This window comes from Anabas testudineus, chromosome 2, assembly GCF_900324465.2.
Source record: "Anabas testudineus chromosome 2, fAnaTes1.2, whole genome shotgun sequence".
Taxonomy (NCBI): Eukaryota; Metazoa; Chordata; class Actinopteri; order Anabantiformes; family Anabantidae; genus Anabas; species Anabas testudineus.
In genome coordinates, this window is record NC_046611.1 from 20,860,264 (window position 1) to 20,887,940 (window position 27,677).

Sequence of the window (27,677 nt, forward strand, 5' to 3'; positions counted from 1 at the left end):
CTAAAAAAGTGACTCCAGGTTTTGGATTGAGAAATTTCAATAACTCCTGTTTTAATTCAGCGTGATCTCACACAAAAGCGGTTTCAACCTGTTGCAGCAGCGTTATGAATGGTTGGCAGCGCTTAGTGACTCAGCTTCTCCCCGTAGAGATATTAGAAAGCTGACGTTAATGTTTTGCTTCTTGTTTTCCGTGATTAAGAAGATGCCTATTCAAAGCTAAATCTGCACAATCACAATCAGAGAGCTGTGTCAAAATATTCCAAGTATAATTTCAACTGGTGTGAATAAAATCATTTCTAATAATGTTATCAAAAGTAACACAGGCACAAATCCTGACTGTAAGGCTGGATGATAATTCACTATGTTCATTTATCAACTTTGAACAGCCTCATACGATGATTATAAAGATCCTACTGCTGTGACTAATCTACTAGAAAATTAAAAAACTTTTAATGTCATTTTATCAAGAACAAACACCATAAAGCGGCTGGATTCATTTGAAGGCGTTTTCTGCTTAATGCCACTGGAAATGGGCTACCTTATGATTTCTGAACTGTTGGTAGGTCAGAATAAGTGGAGCATCTTACCCTGTGATATGTGCTTATGAGGCGAGATGCTACAACCGAGCACAAAGAGTGCAAAACCATACTAATTTGTATAATTTATATTAATTTCCAAACTAAATATCAGCAAAGGGAGACAAATGTTTCAGCTTTCCCTGTTTGAGTGTGGAACTGTTCATTCTACAGCCAAAGAATAACCCGGTTACATAACAGGAAACTGTAATATCAAATAATTAACAATAAAAAAAAAAGTTTCCCAGCAATATGCGATTAAAAATAAACTCTGGAAGATTTACTGTGTGCTATAACAGTGGGAAGGAGTTTTGGTAATTATGGAGACCAAACATTTGCATTTCATAACATACACAGATGGAAATCCACCAGTATGGATTTTTACTACAAACCCCCGAATGACTGTCTCTCAGTGGAGGCTAATTGAAATGTGACTCAGATCGGTAATCCATGGGTGGAAAAACATTGGGGTGGGGTCATGTCAGGGTATGTGTGTTATTTCCCACATGAAGCCAGAAAGTGCAGTGGAGTCAGGTGGCGGCAGCCTGCTGAGGATGCTGTGTGTGTAAGAGAGATAACGCTCAACTTAAATTCTCCAGTAAACCTTATCTGGAGCCGTTAGTGGCGGCGACACCCACGGCTTCACAATAGCGAGACGTTCAGATGCCTGTTTCTTTTCTCTGTGAGCACTTTACTGGCCTCACATGCGAAAGCGTTTTCAGCCTCATCACGACTGGTAGATTCACTTGTTGGAAAAGTCACAGATATGTGGTGTGTTTCATATCTTTGATGTTAACATGAATCAGTCACAGGACTATTGATGGGAGAGGAAGCTTTGAGCGAGGCCGCTGGGTTATTTTCTGTAATGCTGCTGATGCACGATTACTGTCCAGTTGCTGATGGTCACATGGAAAGATGAAGGTGTCAAAGTCATGCTGCAGCTCAAACAGCAATTATTGGATACTGTGTTTGTTTACTTTAATGAATTCATTAAGTTTTTAATCAATATCCTATTAAACAAAAATCTCTAGTACAGCCTCCAGTGCAAGGTTGTCACCTACAAACAGACAAAAGCTCAAAGATATTAAACTTATAACTATAAAAATGATGTGTTACACCAGCTGGTGTTTGCTGTATTAAATTATTAAATCGATCAAATGAGTTTCAGCCTTGATTATTTTTCCAATTATCCACTAATCATTTAGCACTAATGTGCACCCTTTAGTTGAAATTAAAGTTAAATGGCCCTCAAGCTATTTGAGTGTGATCTGAATGAATCACCACCACGAGATTAAAATTCCCACTACATTTCCACACAAAGGTGGTTTTTGAGAAAATGTTTCCCAATTGAAAATGATGGTCTCACATTTCTTTAGTCACACTTTCCCAATTCAAAACGTTTTTATGCTTCAGTCTTGGTGACAAAGTGAAGGTGTCAGACTTCCAGCACAGTGTGCTGATATGCAAACCACAATAAAGAGTCAGCGGTCCCTAAACGCATCCTTAGACTTTCTTACTGTTCCAGCATCTGATGCATGAAACAACCGGACTACTCCAGTCACCTGGGCCTGCAAGACAGGTGGATGTCCCCGACTCTAAACCATCATATAACAGAGGATGGGCAGTGTGGTCTGTGATCATTTAATGCTCACAAAGCTGCTTAACACTCAAACACACACACACACACACACACCGACCAACCAACCTGCTCTTTCCGCTTCTGCCAGCGGCCGCACGGGCTCTCCTCCAAGATTTCACTCTCATCCTCGCTCTCCTCCTCCTTCCCCTCAGATCCTGATTTCCTTTCCGGGACAGACATCGTCATTTTAACGCCGTATGTTTCCAGATTCCCACTTCAGACCCTGTCCACCTGCCTCCTTCCCTCCCTGTCCCTGTGCGTCTTGTTGTTGTGGAGCAGCACAGACACGGTCCTCGGTTTGTCTGCGCAGTGAATAAACCCCCCCAGACGACACCAGCCGCTCTCTCTCTGTCTCTCTCTCTCTCTCTCTCTGTCTCTCTCTCTCAGCCCCCTTGGCGCTCAAAACATGTTGCAGAGGAAAATGGACATCGCTGTCGGCTGCCACTCCTCAGTCAGTAGGAAATGCCCACGCTCTGTTTGGATAAACACTGGAGTCTGCACATTGCAAGGTCGCTGGAGGAACTGAACGGGCTGGAAAATGAGATCCCGGACTTCATGCGTCCTGTAGGCTGCATGCAAAATAGATTGCGAAACGTTTTGGTGCTCAGGCTGTGTCCGCGCACGGTGGAGCGACGCGGGGGGAAACGCTCGGTCGGCGAAGCACGAACACTCCCCGTGGCTCCGGTGCGCTCATCGCTCGTCTCAGGACGCGTCTGTTCTCAGGAGGATCGGCTCATTTGGTTTTCGACCATCTTCTTCCACACGCGTTACTGACGGTGCTGCTGGAGCTGAAGCTCTGGGCTCCTGCCAGGCACGGTGCGCACGGAGATACCGTAAATCCTCCAGCATGCGCGCACAGCTCATTTATATAGTCTGCAACAGTTTTCATCGACACGTCAACATCTGCAGATATTTTACAATAAATTCAGTTTGCATTGTGGCGAAAGCGCAGACTGGGTCATCATTTGAATGAATGGGGACTGTTTATAAAAGGTGAAGCACCTGTTCTGGTATTTGTACAAGTTCCATGTTTTATTCAGCTTCTTAAACTAATTCTTCACCAACATGAAATGCTTTTAATATGAAATACCAGTAAATTACAGTCTACAGCCACAGACACTCCACTCTGTCCTTATGTTGCACCCCTCTGTGCTCATGTGCTCCTCTGTCTGTGTCTGAGACTTTTTCTCGTCTTTTCCAGTGATTGTCTTCTTCATAAAGTGGCCCCAGGCCTATTCAGTAATCCAATCACAATACTTACTTTGTAAATCTAACCACATTCTCCATTTGTGACCTAATATCCAACATATTGTTTGCATTGTTTGCTATTTATAGTCCAGATCCTGCTCTGGTTTACAGTTATATCTTTTCTCAAACTGCAATAGTCATTCCCCTAAAACCAGAATGGTTCACCAGAAGGTTTCTGTGGTTTAAAGGACTTAATAAAATAAGATTAAGGGCCTTTTGTACCATAATAAGGATGGACTGTGAGCTAACGTGGCTTCGTTGAAATTGTCTCTGAGAGGTCTGTTGGTGGAAAGATCCTTCAGTAATAACAAGGAGCAGCAGAACATGTATTTCCAAGAATTACTGGATGATATATTACACTGTGAAATCCTAACCAATCAGGCATCAGCTGTCTGTGTGCCATTCATGATAAAACAGATGTCTGGAGTTTGACATCACCCTCATAGTTCATCAGAAAGAGCCATTGGTGAGATAGAGTTCCTATTAGTTTCTCACAATCAGTCATTGACAGTGATATTGAAACAAAGTAAAACCGTGCTCTGTGTTGCACAGTTTAATAAAAGCAAACACACTGAAAATACACACAGCATGCATGAAAAATCTATATAAGGAATCGATAGGCCTCCATAAATGTAAAAACATAAACATAAAGTAAACATCTGTGTGATAAGACATTTAAATCCAGATAGTGAGTTTTGTTAAAGGTGACTAATAGTGTGGAACTACAGCTCGTATCCCTCTGAGCCTGATTCAGAAAGAATACGGTACTCAGTCTGCACTTCTAGGTATCAAGATGTTTTCATTACTTCATGAGAACTGTGCTTCTCAGTCTAAACTTAGTTTGCCATCTAGTGGTACTGCTTAAAATACATCTGGAGAAAATACTGTGACATAACTCACTGTGCAGAAATGTACTGTGATGAGCAGGAGAAACTAGTGTTTGCATTTAATGACTTATTTAATATTAAACGGATGTTTTTATCAGGACAGTCTCTTATCATTCATTCATTCTCTGTCTGCTATGCTCAAACTCTGCTATAATTTCAGACGCTGCCACACCCACCTGCCTCTTCATTAGTGCAGCCCTTCCTGCAACTCCACAGCCACCTGACTCATCTTCACCTACTGCTCAGTGTGCTGTAAATACCAGCTTCATTTCCCTTTTCTCTTCTTTCTCTTTAGTCTTTCATGTCATACCAGCTGTAGCGTGTCACTACTTTTCACCTCAATGTCAAGTTGAAACTTTAACATTTCAGTTGTATTGTCAGCTCTATTTAATGTCCCCCTCCTTCTCTATTTTTAGCACACAGTCACACACTGGTCCTGTGACTGGGCCCCTGTTCTGCCAATCCCTCTCACTGTTAATGAGATTTACTCCTGGCACAAGGAGCACAGTGGATCAAACAATGGTGCTGTCTAGACGGGGTTTGTGTGCTGTGCCACAAAATGGTTGTTTCAGAAATGGTACCAATAACAAGAGGAGGGAGAACAGCATCACAATAATGACGGGTCAACATCCACACAGCTAGGCTCTGTTTACAAGCACAGTTTTGGCGCAACGTCTGCTGTAAATATGTCACCTCTCTGAAAAATGCCTGCGTTTGTTGTTCTTACATGTTTGAAGAGTTGTTTACATTTTGCTTTTAGCTCTGTGTGGTGGGCGTAAGAAAAGCCACGTTTAGCTGAAGCTGTGCTTGAATAACATGATGAGGCGTACGAGGATACAGACACAACAGTGGGATATGTGGGACACCTTGTGGCCATTCATGACTGTTGCAATTTTGTTTTCACAAACATATTTCTCTTTTGGTTGATAGACTTAGAGTAACAGTACATCATGCTCTATTAAATTAATACTCTTCTGTCACCCTCTTTCAAGATGCAGCTTGTATCAGGTGTAATATCAATCATCATTCCTTGCTGTAACTTATTGAGCTATTACTTGGTGTAGTATTGTTCTGTTTAAGCTGCAGTCCCAATTTCAAATGTTACTTTGCAGTTTCCAGGCTTTTCACACAAAACCAATAACCAATTTAAAAACCATTAAACAGCAGCTAACCAAAAATGTGTTGCTCAGTGTGAAATCACTGGGTCAGGAATTTAATGAATCAGGAGTTGATCAGGTATTAACATGATGACATGCATGTTTTTGAATAAGAGAAAAATGAAGCAGCATCAGAAAATACTAGACTTTGATCTGAAGGAAAACTCCTGAAACCTTTTGGTCAATTAAATGTTTGAGAAAAACAGTGGCCAAACACGTATTTTTTATTATTTTGTTTTAAAGTTAAGAGCATACAGAGCATCAGACACATAAAAACTATTCCTCACCCATTGCTTTCAGATGTTTGCAATGAACAAATCAAACAATTAAAATACTTTAACACAACCAGTGTCACAAGTGGTTTCTTGAAATTCAACACAAAATGGGACTTTAATTGCTACTGCAGTCTCACAATTATTCTACCCCTTCATAATCAGTGTCTTCAGTGTTCAGTAACCTGCTGCAAACATGACACAGAGCAACCAGCTTCTGCCAGAGTTACTCAGGACTCTTAGCCTAATCCTAATGGGCAATGGTTCACTTATATTCTTAGTTTTACATGCTGCAACCTCGTTCTTCAAATCCCACCAGAGGTTCTCCACAGGTCTCAATTCAGGAGAATATGAGTCCATTCTATAATCTTTGAGGCATTGGTGGACTTTGAGATATGCAGTGATAGCTTGAGCTTGCTCACAGCCAGCACAACGTTTTCGTCAAGGATGTTAAATGCCTTCCGCATATTCCCAGTAACTAGTTTTACCACCTTTGCCACCTCTTTGCATGTTTCGTGTCATTTTTTTTGTATGTGAAAGGCAGAAACAAAGCTACAGGCAAAGTGTCTACGACACAGGTTAGGTCTGCAGCTACACCAAGAGATGTGTGATTTTGTCAGATCGAAATGAAATAAATGTTTTAAGACAGTTGTGTTTAGAATTAACATGAACAAAACCTATAAAAATGTAATAACAAATAAAAAACAAACATGGAAATAAAACAAAACAAAGAAAGAAGCCCAAGATAAAATACTGACAAACTACTAAAAATACACTGGATTATTCCGAGGTTTAAAAAATAAATACTTGAATATGTTAACTCGATACTCTGTATGACCACAGCAAGTGAAAGCAAACACATTTATGCTTTGGGAGAATATGCTTTATTTGTTTCTGGGTCAGATCCACACATGACCTGCACATAAAAGGAATTTCAAAGGCATCACTTCATGCCTTTGTTTTGAGAGGAGCTCCAGATTTCTTTACCCTCCTTGTACACCACCAGTTTGCCCTCATCGGTTAGCTGGAGACGGCATGAGGTACAGTTGCCTTTGGCGGAGTTTGTGTGCCACCGTGGGGCATTATCCTTGTTGTACAAGACCAGGTTGCAGTCTGCCTGCATGCACAGGCGGTTAACATCTGATCCTGCAGTGTCAGACGCCCACACAGGCTTCCAGGTATAGATGACCAAGTTTCCATCGTCCTGAAGATATGGCCACAGAAACATTTAAGAAAGTGCATTTCCAAACATTGTTGTTTTTTTAAATCAAATATTCTGAGTTACTCACCTGGAAGCAAGCCTTGTAGTTCCCATTGTTGGACACCAGGTAGTCTCCTCTGCGGAGTTCCTCTAATTTGGAGATAAAGTTTCTGCTCATGATTCTGCAGAACAGAACAGAACGATTCATCTTAAACACTAAAAAAAAATTTTGTAGGTTTTCCTCTCAGTAAACTTTACGCATATAAACAACAGAAAACTGGTACTCAAAGTACAGAGTGTACTTACAGGTGTAAATGTCCCACCACAGTCCGTCTGCAAGCAGAGACAAAGGAGTGAAGTGAAACTAGTGAAATCTTCACCATTTTTATATATTTTACCTACAGGGGTGGAGACAGAAGAGTGCAGAGAGGGGGGTCCTAAATGTCCTAAACTGGACATTCTTGTTCTGATGTGTCACAGTTTGCACGCAAGAGTCCACATTTCTGTCATTCTGCACGTTGCATAAAGAACATTTAGAACCTGTTCTACAATGTCACCTCTAGTTAAGTTTTATAGTTTTTTAAGCAAAGGGTGTCAGGTGAGGTCTTATGTTACTGATAAAAGCTGTGTTGAGATTTTATCACTCTTTTAAATGAATACTTGTACTTTACCAGACAGCAAGTAAAAATTTAAATGCATGACCTCACATGAATCTTCCTTAGGAGATTCATGTGAGGTCGTGCATTTAAATTGTTTTTTTAGGGTGGGTGTTTTTTTTTAGATTTCTATGATATGTGTCTTCAAGTGGATTATCCGTGGCAGCTTTATCAACAAGAAACCAAACACTTTGCTAAAATAAAGATGCAGGTATTTTGATTAGATACACCACCACTGCTTTTTACTCTGTACATTATTAATGTTTGTTTTCCATCTTAGCTGTCAGATGTATTACTGCCATCTTTTATGCCACTGGTGCCACAGCAAACCAAATTACTGGCTGGCAGGTTTTGATTAAGGTTCAAACCAATAGTCATTTATGTTTCTTTTGTCCATGAATGTGAGATTTATCCCAGCTGTGAACCTTCCAATGATCCAAGGCTCGGAGTACTACAATTGTTCAAATTAAATGTTTTTTCTCATTAATTTACACTCGGTTCGCCGTCATGACAAAATGAAACTTTAAAACTTTCAGAAATGTTTGCAAATCTATGAAAAAGGGAAAAGATCATGTTGAAATAGTGAAAGTCATCAGATCCTGTGCAACAACACTTGAAATATAGCTCAGTTCCTCCTGAATAGTTGCTGAGATGTTTCTACACCTTGATTGGAGTCCACCTGTCACTGGACATGATTTGGAAAGGCACAAACCTCTAGAAGGCCTCACAGCTGACAATGCATAAAGTCTCAGAAACCAAAAACCATGAGGTTAGAGGAACTGTCTGCAGCGCTCATAGACAGGATTTTGGCACAGCACAGATCTGGGGAAAGCTACAAGAATTGGTTCTTGTCCTCTGGTTCCCAAGAGCTCAGTGACCTCCATAATTCTCAAATAGAAGAAGTTTGGCACAATCAGGACTCTTCCAAGAGCTCTGAGGCTTCTGTCTCTTCACTCTGCCATGAAGCCCATATGAAAATGTACAGAAACATCAGGTAGTCTCCCCATCAGATCACCTAATATTTGGACTGGAAACGCTACATTACCTGCATTAACCTACCACAGATACCTTCTTCTGTAGTTTTTGTAGTTTCTTCCCTCAGTAAACTTTATAAATATTATAAGCTGTTGTCTTTTCAGTATAACGTTAACAGAAAGCTACAGAGCCTCTTCATCAATGTGGCCTTGTGCAGCAAAATACTGTAAGATTCATCAGTCAGTGACAAAAGCAAAGGAGTGAAGTGAAATACATTCAGTAAAAATTAGTCTGTCTATGTGGAGGAGGAGAGAGAAGGAGGGTACTATGACCAGTTGTTGTTTGTGTTCGATTTCTATAATTCACCTGAAGTAGTTGTGACAGCTCATGGTGATGACAGTTAAAAACGTTTCACTTCTTTGTTTTCCCCACTTTTTTTGAAGAACAGAATGACATGGAGTAAAACACCAACATAACAACATTACTGCCCTGTGGGTTTTTTCTTTTTGTGTGTTTGTGTTGTCTGTCCTTTTCTCCCGGTCGTCATGGTTGAGAGGAGGTCATGTCTGGTATGTTGATGTCCTTCCTCAGGTTATTCTTCATATTTCTATAACTGGGGATGTTCTAGTTGTCCATAATATAAAACTACATTGTTGCTGTGACCTATACACACAACATCTATTACATCTGTGCGCCCCAGAGGAGCAACTCATCCTAAAGTCTAAAGACAGAAAGAGTTGTATGTTGTACACACTCGAAAGCCCCATGACACAAGTTGATCATTTATGATACTGAGCTACACAATTAAATGTAATTTGATTTGATTTGAATATGCAGCACAGTTATTCCATTCATGTCGAACTACTGTATTATCTTAATGTTGAGCTCATTTTACTTCTATGGACACATTATCAGTAACACTTTTACAAAATAATGTGAAATAACAAAACACCAGGTTTGCATCACACACATGCAACAGGTTTGATGATACTGTTGCATGTGTGTGAATTTAATTTAACGTTTTAGCCAAAGTAGTTGTTGATGGTGTTGTGTAGATTGTATTATCCTGAGCAATTTTTCTATATATAAAAAATGACCCCAAAGGTTGTCTAGTCATACTGCTCATTAATTAATGTTTTATAAAATAGATTCAAGATTCAAGATTCAAGATTCAAAAAACTTTATTGATCCCAGAGGGAAATTGTTTGCCTCATTACCATTGTTCTCAAAACAGACATAGAAAGAAAAGGAACCACAACCAGGAAACATCCAAGAAAAAAAAATACACCAACATAAATACACAATAACTTCAATACCGAAAAACTCAATATATATATACAGAATACATAAATAGATAAATGACATTGGGTCAATATATTCACAGCATGTTTATGACAGCATCACTTCCCCCCCCCCTTACAGAGGGGGGAGGAATTGTACAGATTGATTGCCACAGGTAGAAAGGATCTCCTGTGGCGCTCTGTGGTACATTTAATGCTAATAAGTCTTTGGCTGAATAGAGAAAACAACTAGCTACTGTACATTTGCTCAAAGTACAATTTCCGACACTGTACTGTTACTGTATAATACTACTGTTCTATGATTTGACTCCACTGTCCTTTTGCAGATTAATAATAGAAAAGTTAAAAATGTGTTTGCATTGATTTCTGAAAGATTATTCATGCAAACCGTGTATAAATTCAAATCATTTTTCCTTTACCAGATGCAATATTAACCCATGAACGACCTTCAGAGTATTAACCAGTTACTGACTCCCCACTACACTAACAAAGCCTTTGGTTTAAGAAAAGCGAAACAGCCTTGAGACGAGAACTAAACAGCAGCCACGACCTGGCTGTCACAGTTCCTGCCTCATCCCGTTCAAGTGATGTTGTTTCTGTCTCCCCCATGTGTTCACCTTGTCTCACTCCTGTGGCTCTGTGCTACAGCCACTTCCTGGTGCCCATGTCTGGGTACTAGGAAGTGGCACTGCACTCTTCAGCACCCTAATTATGGATTTGTTTCACCTGTGTCCCCTCTGTCCTCTGTTTGGTGCCAGATTGTTGTACATGGTTAGTTTGTATGTTGATCTTCCCACTTGGTTTATTTGCACATGGACTGTCTGCACATGGAATCACTTGGACTTTTTGTTACACTTTTTGTTGCTTCCCTTAGTTTACTGGACTTTGTTCCCCTGCTCGTGATCTGTTTGCCTGCCTTTGTATGTCTAGTAGTGGTGGGCAAATGAAGTGACGGTGGCATCTGGTGGACAACTGAAGCCATAGCAACCTCTAAAGGGCACGACTGAAGCACTGGTACTGTTTGAATCCCACGACAGCAATAAAAGTTCAGAAAATTCTGTGTGGTCATTCAGTGTTTTGTTGATTCATACCAAATAATGATTATATAGTCATTATAATAAAATATGCAGGTGCTCTCTCCCATACTCTAAACCACATTCCAGATCAACCCAAAGAATCAATGCAAATTATAGTAAGGGTTAAATGTTGGTGAAGGGTTTATTATCCCTAAAAGGATCAGAAATCCTTCCTACTTTGCAAATGATCAGTGTTTGAATTCTGAAACATTTTATCTTTTTTTGTGTGTGTTTTTATGGAAAACCTTTGAAGATAATGGTTTGTCATTTGAGGACTTGTATGGTTGATTTGAAATGATTATTTACAGAAGCAGAGAAGTTAGTTGTCTTCACAGGTTTTTATTGAGAAATATAATTTTTTTTGCTGTCGCAGGCTTCAGTCGGCTCATGACTGACATGCAAGTATCGCAGTGTCAAAATGATCCCAAACTTTAGAACATCTCTTATTGGTGGTACTCGCCATGAAACTTGTCAAAATACTCTCACTCTCCAAATCTCTGTCTCCTCACAACCCCATTTTGAAGCATAATGATGCATCTTATATAGCTGGTTTGGCACCAAACCACTCAAATCTGTAAAACCTGTCAAGCTGTCATTGACTCAGAATACATTGAAACGCCATGAGCCAATGAAACAGCTTCAGAAGACTTTGAAGGAATGAAGCGCGAAACAGCGATGACGTTCGAAGCTTCATGTCCTCAGTTTTTTGTTTTTTTTGTACCGGGTAGAAAATAAATCCCTTTAGTTTGTTATACCCGTATCCTGCTTGTTAGTTCCTCACACCGGTTGACTGACAGTCTTCAGCGACATTACCAACACTCTGCGGTGTTGATAGCTATACCTTCATCCACCTTTTACTGTTATGTTCTGTTCTGCTTTGTACTTTCAAGTGATTTCTGGTTTGTCAGTCTGTCTGTGAATCTAGCAAAAATTCAATATGGAAATTAGGCACAAAACAGGAATGAAAATCTCAGCTTTTTGTTTGGGCTGCTGCTTGTTCAAACAGGTTGGTGTTTCCAGTGAAGAGTAACAGGAAATGATCACCCTAACATCAACTGCAACCAATGCAAATCTACATCTCATGTGTGCATTTTTTACTTTTGTAGTTTGTCATTCCTGGCTGTGTAGACTCTCACGACACACATTTAATGTAAAATAAAATAACTTAATATGAAATGTTAGATCCACAATGTAAAATTCAAGCTGTAAATAATTAGCATGTCTAACAGGTCTACACACCACATTGCTGGTTACAACACAGACAGTCTTGGCTCTGATTACACTCTAGTAATGAGAGTCTACACATTTAACATCCATGTATTAATTAATTCATTTTACATTGTTTTTAGTTTTTGGTTGTAATAGCAACAATAACCTTGCTACTAGTTACGGATTCAGATGCTGAATAGTGGCTTTTCTTCTAACATTAGTTTATACCCACAATAACATCCTAAAAATCATAAACCACAGTTTATTTGCACATATTTAACTGAAAACTGTTATATGGACACTTTGCATCAGACTGCTCTCGCACAGCTAAACATGGAGCATACTTACAGGCTTGAATGTCCCACGACAGTAAAGTGAAATTAGTAAAATTCAGTCAGTTTTTATATTCTAACGGGGTGGGGACAGAGATTTATGTCTTCTGTCTGGACTTGTGTCAACAGCGTTACTTCAGCTTTGTAACTCCACAAAAAATCTGTACAGGTAAAAGCAGAAAGAGCACAAGGTGCTGTAACATACTCTAGATCAACAGAAACGTACTGCAGATACAGTAAAAAAAGTGCCTCAGAGACTTATTTGTGCCTATAATAAGGAAAATACTAATCCGTGTGTATGTGTTTGGCGTAAATGGTTTCCTTGACATGAGACAGAAACATGATGATTTGATGAGTTAATGGCAGGATGACATGCATGTATTTGCTTAAGAGAAAACATGAAGCAGCATCAGAAAATACTAGACTTTGATCTGAAGGAAAACTCCTGAAACCCTTTGGTCAATGAAATGTTTGAGAAAAACAGCGGCCAAACATGTATTATTTTAAATATTGTTTTTAAGTAAGGAGCACACAGAGCATCAGACACATGAAAATTATTTCTCACCCATTGCTTTCAGTTGTTTGCACTGAATGCATCAAACAAGAACAATTTAAATATTTTAACACAACCAGTGTCACAAGTGTTTTTTTCAAATTCACACAAAATGTGATTTTTGCTAATTGTGCTCCGCCACAATTATTTAATAGCTAGTGTTTATAACAGAAAACTTACTAGATGTGCACATTAATGCATCAGTAATTATAATTCAATGGTATACTGTAATACACTGGGTTATTCTCAGGTTTGAGTACTTTAACTCTATACTCTGTATGACCACAACAAATGAAGGAAAACACATTTATGCTTTGTGAGAAAATGCTTTATTTGTTTCTGGATCAGATCCACACATGACCTGCACAAAAAATTAATTTCAAAGGCATCACTCTGTAACAAAATGTTTCGTGCCATTGTCTTGAAGAGAGTTCCAGATTTCATCACTCTCTTTGTACACCACCAGTTTGCCCTCATCGGTTAGCTGAAGACGACACATGTAACAGGGGAGGGCTTTGGCGGAGTTTGTGTGCTACTGTGGGACATTCCTCTTGTTGTACAAGACCAGGTTGCAGTCTGCCTGCATGCACAGGCGGTAAGCATCTGTTCCTGCAGTTTCAGACGACCACACAGGCTTCCGGGTGTAGACGACCAAGTTTCCATCGTCCTGATGATATGGAAACAGAGAGATGTCAGAAAGTGCATTTCTAAACATTGTGTTTTTTAAATCACGTATTCCAAGTTACTCACCTGGAAGCAAGCCTTGTGGTTCCCATTGTTGGACACCAGGTGATCTCCCCTGCGGAGCTCCTCCATTAAGGACAGAAAGTTTCTTCTCATGGTTCTGCAACAGAACGATTCATCTTAAACACTGAAAACACTTTGAAAACATTTGGCTTTTGGAACTGGTTGCAGTGATGAAAACAAACTAGCTACTGTACATTTGCTCTAAGTACAATTTTCGACACTGTACTGTTACTTTATTATACTACTCTTCTATAATATGACTACACTGTCCTTTCACAGATAACAATTAATATAATAAAAAGTAATAAAACAAAAGTTAAAATGTCTTTGCATTGACTTCTGAAAGATAATCTCAACATTAGTGATTCGAAATAAATACAATGCGTAATTTGGAAATTTGGCTCAAATATCACCACCATTGGTTTGTCATCGAAAGTAATTTTTCTTTTTACAGTAGGTTTTTCTCTCAATAAATTTTACGCATATGAATATCCTCCTAAAAGAAAACTGGGACTCAGTATCAAATACTCTAGGTCTTGTACAACAATGTATGAATCCATCAAAGAGCAGAGTGTACTTACAGGCTAAAATGTACCACCACAGTCTGTCTGCAAACAGAGAGGAGTGAAGTGAAACTGGTGAAATCTTCTCCATTTTTATATGTTTTACCCAGAGGGGTGGAGACAGAAGAGTGCAGAGAGGTGGGTCCTAAACCCCCCAACAAGAACTTGACATCCTTGTTCTGATGTGTCACAGTTTGCACGCAAGGGTCCACATTTCTGTCACAGGTTTTTTGTACATTGTGTAAGGAATCTGTAGAACCTGTTCTACAATGATGCCTCCAGTTAAATTTTATAGTTTAATAAGCAAAGGATGTCAGGTGAGGTTTTATGTTACTGATTAAAGCTGTGTCTGTCTATCCACAGGGGTTGCAAGCCAGTGACTTCTGTGCCGGTCCCAAGCCCGGATAAATAGAGGGTTGCGTCAGAAGGGGCATCCGGCGTAAAATTGCCAAAAAAAACTATGCGAATCATCCACAACATTTTCATACAGGATCGGTCGAGGCCCGGGTTAACAACGACCGCCACCGATGCTGTTAACCTACAGGGTGCCGGTGGAAATTTCACTACTATTGGTCGAAGAAAGAGGGGAGGCAGAAGGGTTCGTGGTCAGAGAGAGAAGGGAAAAGGCAGGAGCATAGGTTTGAGAATAGGGACTCTTAACATTGGCACAATGACAGGGAAAGGAAGAGAGCTGGCAGACATGATGGAGAGAAGGAAGGTAGATGTACTGTGTGTGCAGGAGACAAGGTGGAAGGGCAGCAAAGCACGAAGTATTGGAGGAGGATACAAACTGTTCTACCATGGTGTGGATAGGATGAGAAACGGGGTAGGAGTGATCCTGAAGGGGGAGTTTGTGAACAATGTCCTAGAGGTAAAAAGAGTCTCAGACAGGGTGATGAGCATAAAGCTAGAAATTGAAGGGGTGATGATGAATGTAGTCAGTGGGTATGCGCCACAGGTTGGCTGTGAGTTAGAAGAGAAGGAGAGATTCTGGAGTGAGTTTGATGAGGTCATAGAGAGTATCCCCAGAGGAGAGAGAGTTTGGAGCAGACTTCAATGGGCATGTTGGTGAGGGCAACAGAGGTGATGAGGAGGTGATGGGCAGGTTTGGTGTGAAGGAAAGGAATCTGGAAGGACAGACGGTGGTGGACTTTGCTAAGAGGATGGAAATGGCTGTAGTCAACACTTACTTCCAGAAGAGAGAGGAACATAGAGTGACATACAAGAGTGGAGGTAGGAGTACTCAGGTGGACTACATCCTATGTAGACGGGGTCATTTGAGAGAGTTAGTGACTGCAAAGTGGTGGTAGGAGAGAGTGTAGCCAGACAGCACCACATGGTGGTGTGCAAGATGACTCTGGAGGTCAGGAAGAAGAAGAGAGGGAAGACAGAAAAGAAGACCAAGTGGTGGAAGCTAAAGAATGAAGAAACTTGTGAGGAATTCAGACAGACGTTGAGACAGGTTCTTGGTGGTCAGGATGAGCTTCCAGATGACTGGGAAACTACAGCAGAGGTTATCAGGGAAACAGGTAGGAAGGTGCTAGGTGTGTCATCTGGAAAGAGGAAAGAAGGTAAAGACACTTGGTGGTGGAATGAGGAAGTACAGGAATGTGTCCAGAGGAAGAGGTTGGTTAAAAGGAAGTGGGATGTAGAAAGGACTGAGGAAAGTAGACAGGAGTACAAGGAAGCGCAGCGTAGAGTGAAGAGGGAGGTGGCAAAGGCCAAACAGAAAGCTTACGATGAGCTGTATGACAGGTTAGACACAAAGGAAGGAGAGAAGGACTTGTACAGGCTAGCCAGACAGAGAGATAGAGATGAGAAGGATGTGCAACAGATAAGGGTGATAAAGGACAGAGATGGAAAGGTGCTAACAACACAGGAGAGTGTGCAGAAAAGATGGAAGGAGTATTTTGAGGAGCTGATGAATGAGGATGTTGTGGAGCAGGAAATAGCAGAGATTGGAAAGGATGAGGTGAGGAAGGCTCTTAAAAGGATGAAGAGTGGAAAGGCTGTTGGCTGTTTTTGCTTTGAGAATGTTGATGGAAAAGTACAGAGATGGTCAGAAGGAGCTGCATTGTGTCTTTGTAGATTTAGAGAAGGCGTATGACAGGGTGCCGAGGGAGGAGCTGTGGTACTGTATGAGGTCGTCGGGAGTGGCAGAGAAGTACGTCAGACGTAGTTCAGGACATGTATGAGAAAAGTATGACGGTGGTGAGATGTGCTGTAGGTCAGACAGAGGAGTTCAAGGTGGAGGTGGGACTACACCAAGGATCAGCTTTGAGTCCCTTCTTGTTTGCTATGCTGATGGACAGGCTGACAGATGAGGTCAGACAGAAAATCTCCCTGGACAATGATGTTTGCGGATGACATTGTGATTTGCAGTGAGAGTAGAGAGCAGGTGGAGGAACAGCTGGAAAGGTGGAGGTTTGCTCTGGAGAGAAGAGGCAAGAAAGTCAGTCGTAGTAAGACAGAATACATGTGTCTGAATGAGAGGGATCAAGGTAGAAGTGCTAGGTTACAGGGGGCTGAGGTGAAGAAGGTGCAGGAGTTTAAGTACTTGGGGTCAACAGTTCAGTGTGATGGAGAGTGTGGAAAAGAGGTGAAGAGGCGAGTGCAGGCAGGTTGGAGCGGGTGGAGTAAAATGTCAGGAGTGTTGTGTTACAGAAGAGTGTCAGCAAGACTCAAAGGAAAGGTGTACAAGACAGTGGTGAGACCAGCTCTGCTCTATGGGTTAGAGACGGTAGCAGTGAGAAAGAGACAAGAGGCTGAGATGGAGGTAGCAGAGATGAAGATGTTGAGGTTCTCCTTAGGAGTGACCAGGTTAGACAGAATAAGGAACGAGTACATCAGAGGGACGGCTCACGTTGTCTGTGTTAGCGACAAAGTCAGAGAGGCCAGACTGAGATGGTTTGGACATGTTCAGAGGAGGGATAGTGAGTATATTGGTAGAAGGATGTTGGAGATGGAGCTGCCAGGCAGGAGGACAAGAGGACGACCAAGGAGGAGATATATGGATGTGATAACAGGGGACATGAGGTTGGCTAGTGTTAGGGTAGAAGATGCCCATGATAGAGTTAGGTGGAGAAGGATGATTAGCTGTGGCGACCCCTGATTGGAAAAGCCGAAAGAGAAGAAGAAGAAGTAAAAATTGAAATGTATGACTTTTAGTTTTAACAGTTTTTTATTATTGTGATCTTTACTAAAATCACAATCCCAGCATTTTCAACCATTGCTCTTGGTTTCACTGTTTTATTTCTACAACACCAGTAAAAACTAGCGCGGCTCTTTTTCTTTCTAGATTAGTTTATACTAACAAGCTTTACATATATTTACATAGTTCTGTGTTAACACTTTTTTGCAAGAATCAAACAGTCTTGTCATTCTTACATGAATCTCCTGAGGCACGGATGTTTTGTTTTTTTATTTCTATGATATGTGTCTCCAGGCAGATTATCCGTGGCAGCTTTATCAACAAGAAACCAAACACTTTGCTAAAATAAAGATGCAGGTATTTTGATTAGATACACCACCACTGCTTTTTACTCTGTACATTATTAATGTTTGTTTTCCATCTTAGCTGTCAGATGTATTACTAGCATCTTCTATGCCACTGGTGCTGCAGTAAACCAAATTACTGGCTGACAGGTTTTGATTACTGTTCAAACCAATAGTTGCTTTTGTTTCTTTTGTCCATGAATGTGAGATTTATCCCAGCTGTGAACCTTCCAACCATCCAAGGCTCGGAGTACTACAATTTTTCAAATATTTTTTTCTCATTAATTTACACTCAGTTCGCCATCATGACAAAGTGGAACTTTGAAAGGGAAAATATCATGTTAGAATAGTGAAAGTCATCAGATACTGTGCAATAACACAGATCAGGTTCCTCCTATTTCTCTTGATAGTTGCTTAGAGGTTTCTACACCTTGATTGGAGTCCATCTGTCACTGGACATAATATGGAAAGGCACACACCTCTAAAAAATATGTACACAAATTTAAAGCTTTTGAAGTTCTCTACAGTAACATAACAAGTATAGATACAAATATAAAGTCTGCTCAGCCAATCCCGCTAATTATAATTTACAGACCCCCAGGGCCCTACTCTGAATTTCTTTGTGAATTTGCAGATTTCCTCTCTAACCTAGTCGTTTCTGTAGGCAAAGCATTAATTGCTGGAGATTTTAATATTCACTTTGAGAATCCAGAAGACCCTCTGAGAACAGCATTTATGTCCATACTGGACTCGCTAGGAGTAGATCAGTGTGTAGTAGGACCCACTCATAAAGCGGGTCACACCTTAGATTTAATAATATCCTTCGGTTTAAGTATAAGAACTTTACTTACGCTTCCACTGTCTGAAGTTATCCCAGACCACTATCTTGATTCAACTAAAGTGTGTCATATTAATAATGTATACTCAGCGCCGCGCTACCGCATTAAACGTACATTTACATCAACTACCGCACAGAGCTTTATCAGTAATCTCCCAGAGTTATCAGCTTTGATTGGATCACCATCTGACCATACAGAACTAGACCAGGCGACTGAATATCTCGAGTCGTCATTATCCGTTACACCTTAGATAATGTAGCTCCAGTTAAAAGAAAAGTCATTAGAGATAAGAAACTTGCTCCCTGGTATAATGATCACATGCGCGCCTTAAAACACACTGCTCAACTAAATTGTTGGCTCCTGGCTTAGGTCCTATTTGACTGATCGTTATCAGTATGTAGATCTAAATGGCGATTACTCCACATGCTCTCCAGTGGAGTTCGATATTCCACAGGGTTCAGTTTTAGGCCCACTGTTTTTTTCCCCTCTATATGCTTCCCCTGGGCAACATAATTCATAAGCATGGTATTAACTTTCATTGTTATGCTGACAACACACAGTTATGATTCATCAAAACCAGATGAGATCAAACTGCTTAATAAAGTTGAGCAATGTGTAAAGGATATACGAGACTGGATGCTAATTAACTTCCTTCTGCTTAATCCTGATAAGACAGAAGTACTAGTTATAGGATCATCTGCAGCTAGAAGCAAGATGTTAGACCACACCGTAACCCTAGATGGCCTTTATGTTACATCTAGTGCAACAGTAAAAGACCTTGGTGTGATTCTAGATTCCAGTCTTTCATTTGAAGCTCGTGTAGATAATGTCACCAGGACAGCTTTCTTTCACCTCAGAAATATTGTCAAGATAAGAAATATTTTGTCACTAAATGACGCAGAAAAATGAGTCCATGCTTTCATCACCTCTAGGTTGGACTACTGTAATGCCTTACTGTCTGGCTGTTCAACCAGGTGCATAAACAAGCTTCAGTTAGTTCAGAATGCAGCAGCGAGAGTCCTCACTAGAACCAGAAGATATGAGCACATCACCCCTTATCTTATCTACACTTCATTGGCGTGAAATTTTGCATTGATTTTAAAATACTACTTTTGACATTTAAAGCATTAAATGGTCTTGCGCCGCAGTATCTGAGTGAACTGCTAGTGTCTTATGATCCACCACGCCTACTTTGATCAAAGGATGCTGGCTGCCTGTCAGTACCTCGTATCATGAAAACGACAGCTGGGGGCAGTGCTTTTTCTTGCAAAGCCCCAAAGCCCCAAAGTTATGGAATAGCTTTCCAAATAGCGTTCGGATCTCAGTATTTAAGTCTGGGCTAAAAACCTATTTATTTAGTCAAGTAATTTTGTAAATAGATTTGGGAAAAACTCATGGACGTAGAGCATTATGGTGAACTGGTTTGTTAAGATGCTGTCTTACCAAGTCTTACTGATCACTCAGGTTTGTTGATGGTGAAGTGATTGGTTGCGCTACATCCCAGGAAGCCCTCATGTCTGTGTTTCCTTCTGGCTCAGCCTTTTAAATATACATTCACCTTAAACTTTATCTGACTGTGATCATAACTAACTGCAATCTCTCCTCTTCTCTGTCTTTCCCCCTCCCTCTCTCTTTTGCCTCTTCCTGTCTCTCTGTCGAGCTACACGTCGTTCCACCCTCTGCCCTCTGGATCTATCTGACTCGTCCTGGTGCCCAACTTCCGGCCGGAGATCTCGTCGCTTGGATCCACCGTATGGCCCTATGGCATGCGTGTGGTGACTGGAGTTGGTCACACTCTACCAATAAGTCGATCCTGGCCTCGGCGGGCTCGGCTCGTTTCTAGGAGGTTTTGACTCAATGCTCGATAGTCCAGGAATGGAAAAGGTCTGCCTGCAATTAACTACAGGGAGTCTGTCCTCGCCACCGTCGCCCTCGGCTTGCTCATCAGGGACAATCTGATTATTATGATTCTTACTCATTCACTGTTCATGTACTGTTCTTTGGTTGTGTAAAGCTGCTTTGTGACAATGTCAATTGTAAAAAGCGCTCTACAAATAAAATTGAATTGAATTGAGGTGGAAACTTTAACATTTCAGTTGTATTGTCAGCTCTATTTAATGTCCCCCTCCTTCTCTATTTTTAGCACACAGTCCTCACACTGGTCCTGTGACTGGGCCCCTGTTCTGCCAATCCCTCTCACTGTTAATGAGATTTACTCCTGGCACAAGGAGCACAGTGGATCAAGCAATGGCGCTGTCTAGACAAGGTTTGTGCTTCTGTGCCACAAAATGGTTGTTTCAGAAATGGTACCAATAACAAGAGGAGGGAGAACAGCATCACAATAATGACGGGTCAACATCCACACAGCTAGGCTCTGTTTACAAGCACAGTTTTGGCGCAACGTCTGCTGTAAATATGTCACCTCTGTGAAAAATGCCTGCGTTTGTTGTTCTTACATGTTTGAAGAGTTGTTTACATTTTTCTTTTAGCTCTGTGTGGTGGGCGTAAGAAAAGCCAAGTTTAGCTGAAGCTGTGCTTGAATAACATGAACACAAATAAGTTCTCTTATACATTCAAATGTACATTGCAAATCCATCTGTTCCCTTTTTCTGTTCCAAAGCTGTGATCATCCTTTAACATAACAGAAATCAAATATGAAGTAAAGGTATTAGATTATAGGCTGCACTACCTGACTGAATCAGTACAATTGCACAAGTGTTTAATTTGCAACTGTTCCAGATAAACATAATGAGGCGTACGAGGATACACAGACCACAGTGGAATATGTGGGACATCTTGTGGCCACTCATGACAGTTGCAATTTTTTCACAAACACATTTCTCCTTGGTTCATAGACTTAGAGTAACAGTATATCATGCTCTTAAAAAAATTAATAAAATGTGCATCAGATCACACAAAATACCAAATTAATTACTTTTATGTCACCCTCTTTCCACATGCAGCTTGTATCAGGTGTAATATCAGTTATCTTTCCTTGCCGTAACTTATTGGGCTATTATTTGGTGCAGTGTTGTTCTATTTATGCTGCAGTCAAATGTTAGTTTACAGTTTCCAGGCTTTTCAAAACAAAAACAATTAAATAGCAGCTAACAATAAATATGTTGTGTCAACAGCGTGAAATCACTGGGTAATATAAAATTAATTTGAAAGGTCTCCTGACGATCCATATGATGATCTGCTGAAAAGGTCTAAACAAACATCAGCAGAGCAAAGCAGCCTTTGTGGCAAATTTAGCTGAGCAACTAGCTAAGCTGACTCGACACCAAAATGTGTGTTGTAGCTCATCTGACACTCGTGTTGCAGCCAGTTCTCAACTTACTTGAATTACGAGTGGAACTGTTACAGAACCCAGTACAGAGACTGGTATGCATTGTGATTTTATTTGATTTTAGATTACACAGAAGACAGTTTTGCTGTAATTACATCTGTCATCTGGAGATGAGTTTTACTTGCAGAGCTCTCAGAGTGATCTATCTACTGATCACTTCATGTCTTTAGAGTTGGCAGAGCTCCACATATCTTCATTATTCTTGTGCAGCAGCAGTTTGCCGTCATCAGTCAGATGAAGACTGCACATGTTACAGTCGGGTCTGTGTGTGTCTGTGTGCCGTCTTGGAGTGTAATACTTGCTGTACATGACCAGGTTGCAGTCTTACTGCATGCACAGGCGTAAGGCATCAAACCCATTAAGTGTCTGAGGCCCACAAAGGTTTATAGCCATAAATGACTAGGTAACTATAATCCTGCAGGCAGAAATACAGACATTGTTATCAGAATGTGCATTTTTCACAGAAAACAGTGCCATGACTTACTTTTATTTTTAATTTAGATAGATACAGCAAATACTGTATGGCTTTTAATGATCAGCTGAACTGAATTACTCACCTGGAAGATGAGTGAATCTCTTGGAAGATAGCCTTCCACAGCTTATTGTTGGAAATCAACAACACGCTGTGGAAGCTTCTTGGTGGAAGTAATTGTTTTTGGACAAGTAGTTGTTACTCATAATTTTGTAAAAAACAAAAGACAAAAAGATTATTGGAAAAACTATTGCATTTTGTAATGTCCACCTATCACTGTAACTGAGCAGTAGATTTAATGACATCAGTACAGTGAAGTTTGAATCTATCAGTCAGTGTAGAAGTGAGCAGAAGGAAAGAAAGTGGAATTTATAGTTCTTCACTCCATCTTTATATTAGAGAGAGGGGAAGGAGACACAATTGCTTTTTTATTTATTTGATGCAGGTTGTGGTTTATCTAGACTTGCTCTAGGTTAATGTTCATTTGCAAATGGGAATGAAAACATGACATATGTTATATGTTGCAGATCAACGTAAACGTACTGCAGATCAAGTAAGAAAAGTGCGTCAGAGACTTCTACATGTTGCAGGTTACTATCAACAGAGGAAGCAAAGCAGTTCCAGAGCATCACTGAGCCACCACCATGCTTCACAAGAAGAAAGTCCAGTTGCCATGACTCAACTACCAGATGGCATGCAAAGAATGTTTAGTATGTGTTTAATTGTGCAAATTGACGTCCAGGTAGTGTTGCCCATGGAACAATGCTTCCAGGGGTGCCTCTAGGAAGATTTAGTGCCTTTGCTAGTGATGAGTTCTTTTCCTAAAACGAAACCACAGGCAAAGGGTCTACGACACAGGTTAGGTCCACACCTACACCAAGAGATGTGTCATTTTTTTGTCATAGTTTTAAGACAGTCGTGTTTAGAAGGAACATTAACAAAATATATTAAAAAATTAATAACAAATAAAACAAAGAAAGAAGCCCAAGACAAAATCCTGATAAACCAATATTACTACTATAAAATCAATAGTTAATTAAGAAGGTAACAGATGGTAAAATAATCACAGAAATAACCTAGAAAGATAGATAAAACAATTCCAGACAAGGTGACCCATTCCAGTGTTTCAAAGAAAGATTAATTTAAAACAACTGAGCAATTTTTCCCATTTTAGAAACTTGTACTGCACGTACAGTACATATAGTACTTTAAAAATGTTCTTCTCTACAGAGGCAAGTGCTTTATTTGTGCTCCACTACATTTACTTAACAAATTTAGTATATAAAGAATAATAGGAAATTGAACAGATGCAACATTCAAGTAATTACTGTAATTATAATCTGATGATACTGTAATACAGTAGAATATTCTCTGGTTTTATAAAATGAATGAATGAATACTGCAAGTGAAGGAAAACACGTTTATGCTTTGTGAGGAAATACTTTATTTGTTTCTGGATCAGATCCACACATGGCCTGCACATAAAATGAATTTCAATGGCATCACTTCATGCCTTTGTTTTGAGAGGAGCTCCAGATTTCTTTACCCTCCTTGTACACCACCAGTTTGCCCTCATCGGTTAGCTGAAGACGGCATGAGTTACAGTTGCCTTTGGCGGAGTTTGTGTGCCACCGGGGGGCATTATCCTTGTTGTACATGACCAGGTTGCAGTCTCCCTGCATGCACAGGCGGTTAGCATCTGATCCTGCAGTGTCAGACGACCACACAGGCTTCCAGGTATAGATGACCAAGTTTCCATCGTCCTGATGATATGGCCACAGAAACATTTAAGAAAGTGCATTTCCAAACATTGTGTTTTTTAAATCAAATATTCTGAGTTACTCACCTGGAAGCAAGCCTTGTGGTTCCCATTATTGGACACCAGGTAATCTCCTCTGTGGAGCTCCTCGTTTTTGGACAAAAAGTTTTTGCTCATGATTCTGCAACAAAACGATTCATCTTAAACACTGAAAACACGTTGAAAACATTTGGCTTTTGGAGCTTGTTGCAGTGATGAAAACAAACTAGCTACTGTACATTTGCTTAAAGTACAATTTTCAATTCTGTACTGTTACTTTAAAATACTACTCTTCTATAATTTGACTCCACTGTCCTTTTGCAGATTAATAATTGAAAAGTTAAAATGTGTTTGCATCGATTTCTGAAAGATAATTCAAGTAAAAATGTATTTTAAAAAATATATTTTTGCCTTACCTGATGCAATATTAAAGTAGTGTACACATTAATGTATTAGTGATTCTAATTAAATACAATGTATTATTTTTTAATATAGCTCCTATATCACCACTGTTGGTTTGTCATTTTATTTGTGTACCACCAGTAAAACCTTACAGAACAGTAGTTATTTTGCTTCTTACAGTAGTTTTCTCTCAATAAATTTTACACATATTAATAACCTCCTTACTTTATATCAAATACTCTAGGTCCTGTACAGTAATGCATGAATCCATCAAAGAGCAGAGTGTACTTACAGGCTTAAATTTCCCACCACAGTCCGTCTGCAAGCTGAGGCAAAGGAGTGAAGTGAAACTGGCGAAATCTTCTCCATTTTTATATGTTTTACCCAGAGGGGTGGAGACAGAAGAGTGCAGAGAGGGGGGTCCCAAACCCCCCAACAAGAACTGGACATTCTTGTTCTGAGGTGTCAGAGTTTGCTGTGTGTGCTCTGCACTTTGCATAAAGAACATTATCTAGTTAAGTTTCATAGTTTTTTAAGCAAAGGATGTCAGGTGAGGTTTTATGTAACTGATAAAAGCTGTGTTGGGATTTTGTCACTCTTTTAAATGAATACTTGTACTTTACCAGGCAGCAAGTAAAAATTTAAATGTATGACTTTCAGTTTTTTATTGTTATGTTTACTTATGTCACAATCCCAGCACTTTTCACCCACTGCTCTTGAAAAACTATGAAGGTTCTGCATTAACACGTTTTTGTGAGAATCAAACATTCTTGTCATTCTTATATGAATCTCCTGAGGCATGGGTGTGTTTTTTTTTTTTTTTGATTTCCACAATATTTTAAAACATTTTTAACAACAAATGACCTTTGGGCTCCAGGCAGATTATCCGTGGCAGCTTTACAAGAAACCAAACACTTTGCTAAAATAAAGATGCAGGTATTTTGATTAGATACACCACCACTGCTTTTTACTCTGTACATTATTAATGTTTGTTTTCCATCTTAGCTGTCAGATGTATAAATGCCATCTTTTTTGCCGCTGGTGCTACAATAAACCAAATTACTGACTGACAGGCTTTGATTAGGGTTCAAACCAATAGTCATTTTAGTTTTTTTTTTGACTGTGAGATTTAGCCCAGCTGTGACCCTTTCAACCATTCAAGGCTCGGAGTACGACAATAGTTCAAATTAGAAATGTTTGCACATCTATGAAAAAATGGGAAACTGAAAGATCATGTTGCCATAGTGTAAGTAATCAGATCCTGTGCAGCAACACTTGAAATATAACTCAGGTTCCTCTTATTTCTCTTGATAGTTGCTGAGCTGTTTCTACACCTTGATTGGCGTCCACCTGTGGTACCCTCACTGGACATGATTTGGAATAGCACAAACCTCTAGAAAACCTCACAGCTGACAATGCATACAGTGCTCTGTCCCAGTCAAACTAAGCAGTTAGAGAAGGATCTTACTAACAGAGATGATAAAACCCATTGGTCACTTTGACTGAGCTGAGTCGAGTCCCTCCAACCGACAGCAAAATATTGTAAGATTCATCAGTCAGTCACAAAGTATATGTAGATTATACTTAGCAAAGGAGTGAAGTAAAATACAGTCAGTAAAAATCAGTCTGCCTATGTGGTGGAGGTACCATGACCAGTTGTTGTTTGTGAACTATAATTATATGTCTATAATTCACTTGAAGCAGCTGTGACAGCTCATGGTGATGACAGTTAAAGACAGTTTTATCATTTTGTGCAATCTAAAATTTCACTTCTTTGTTCTCCCCACTTTTTTGCTCTGCCCATTGCGTAAGCACAACATGTTGAACCTTCTCTTCCACAGAATATGGAAGAACCTTCTCTTCCACAGAAGAGCAACTCATCCTAAGGTCTAAAGACAGAAGGAGTCGTATGTTGTACATACTGTAAAGCCCCATGAGACAAGTTGAGACAAGCATTTATGATACTGAGCTACACAATTAAATGTAATTTGATTTGATTTGAATATGCAGCACAGTTATTCCATTCATGTCGAACTACTGTATTATCTTAATGTTGAGCTCATTTTACTTCTACGGACACATTATCAGCAACACTTGTACAAAATAATGTGAAATAACAAAACACCCAGAGGTTTGATGATAGTGTTGCATGTGTGTGAATTGAATTTAACGTTTTAGCCAAAGTAGTTGTTGATGGTGTTGTGTAGATTGTATTATCCTGAGCAATTTTTCTATGCATGTAAAAAAAGATGCAGAAAAAGATTTTAATGAATACAATGCATTTCACATACCCGGCTTTAATGAGACTGTCCTCTATGGCCCCAAAGCTTGTCTAGGCATACTGCTCATTAGGTAATGTTTTATAAAATAGAGATCACACACTGAAGGAAAAACACATTTATGCTTTTTGAAAACTTGCCTTTATTTGCTCTGTCACATGTTGGTTTATGTGTTAGTTAAGCCAACAGTTAAAGATGACTTACACGTAAAATGACTTTCCTCTTTGAAGAGTTCCAGACGTCTTTGTTGCCCTTGCTCACCACCAGATGTCCGTCATCGGTCAGTTGGACACGGCACGCAGTGCAGCTGCCTTTGGAGGAGTTTGTGTGCCACCTGGGAGTGTGAGCCTTGTTGTACATGACCAAGTTGCAGTCTTCCTGCAGCCACAGATGGTAAACATCTGATCCTGCAGTGTCTGACCCATCATCCTGGAGGCAAAAACAGAGAAAATGACTGGAATCAGAATTTACATTTACAATGCATTTGATGTCACACAGACAATTACATACACTATATTGCCAAAAGAATTTGCTCACCTGCTCCGACTCGCATATTAACTTAAGTGACATCCCATTCCTAATTCATAGGGTTCAATATGACGTCAGTCCCTTTGCAGCTATAACAGCTTCAACTCTTCTGGGAAGGCTGTCC

General features: G+C 40.0%; 3 protein-coding genes across 5 annotated transcripts in view; all 3 read right to left on the minus strand.

Moving 5' to 3' along the window:
• Window positions 1-3,049, minus strand: part of nrbp2b (nuclear receptor binding protein 2b) — a 29,843-nt gene extending 26,794 nt beyond the window's left edge. The window contains exon 1 of the mRNA XM_026363209.1: window positions 2,281-3,049. Within this exon, the coding sequence (XP_026218994.1) occupies window positions 2,281-2,400 (120 nt within the window). The 5' untranslated portion in view covers window positions 2,401-3,049. The remainder of the gene's footprint in view (window positions 1-2,280) is intronic.
• A 3,594-nt stretch (window positions 3,050-6,643) lies between these two features.
• On the minus strand, window positions 6,644-25,071 carry LOC113162970 (mannose-specific lectin-like). 3 transcript variants are annotated; one of them, XM_026361253.1, is made up of 3 exons: window positions 25,039-25,070; window positions 7,068-7,161; window positions 6,644-6,982 (listed from the first exon to the last, which is right to left on the minus strand). In XM_026361253.1, exons 2-3 carry the CDS (start codon window positions 7,155-7,157, stop codon window positions 6,722-6,724), a joined length of 351 nt encoding a protein of 116 aa, XP_026217038.1. In that variant the 5' UTR covers window positions 7,158-7,161; window positions 25,039-25,070; the 3' UTR covers window positions 6,644-6,721. The 3 variants fall into 3 exon arrangements, with proteins under 3 accessions (XP_026217038.1, XP_026217037.1, XP_026217039.1); XM_026361252.1 differs by lacking the exon at window positions 25,039-25,070 and adding an exon at window positions 7,286-7,395; XM_026361254.1 differs by lacking the exons at window positions 6,644-6,982; window positions 7,068-7,161 and adding exons at window positions 23,974-24,309; window positions 24,393-24,486 and having other exon boundaries at window positions 25,039-25,071.
• Window positions 13,395-14,452, minus strand: LOC113162971 (mannose-specific lectin-like). The gene is given in 3 exon segments (XM_026361255.1): window positions 13,395-13,748; window positions 13,832-13,925; window positions 14,410-14,452. Coding segments are annotated over 2 exon segments (369 nt in total). The 5' UTR covers window positions 13,922-13,925; window positions 14,410-14,452; the 3' UTR covers window positions 13,395-13,469.
• Window positions 25,072-27,677: the final 2,606 nt, after the last annotated feature.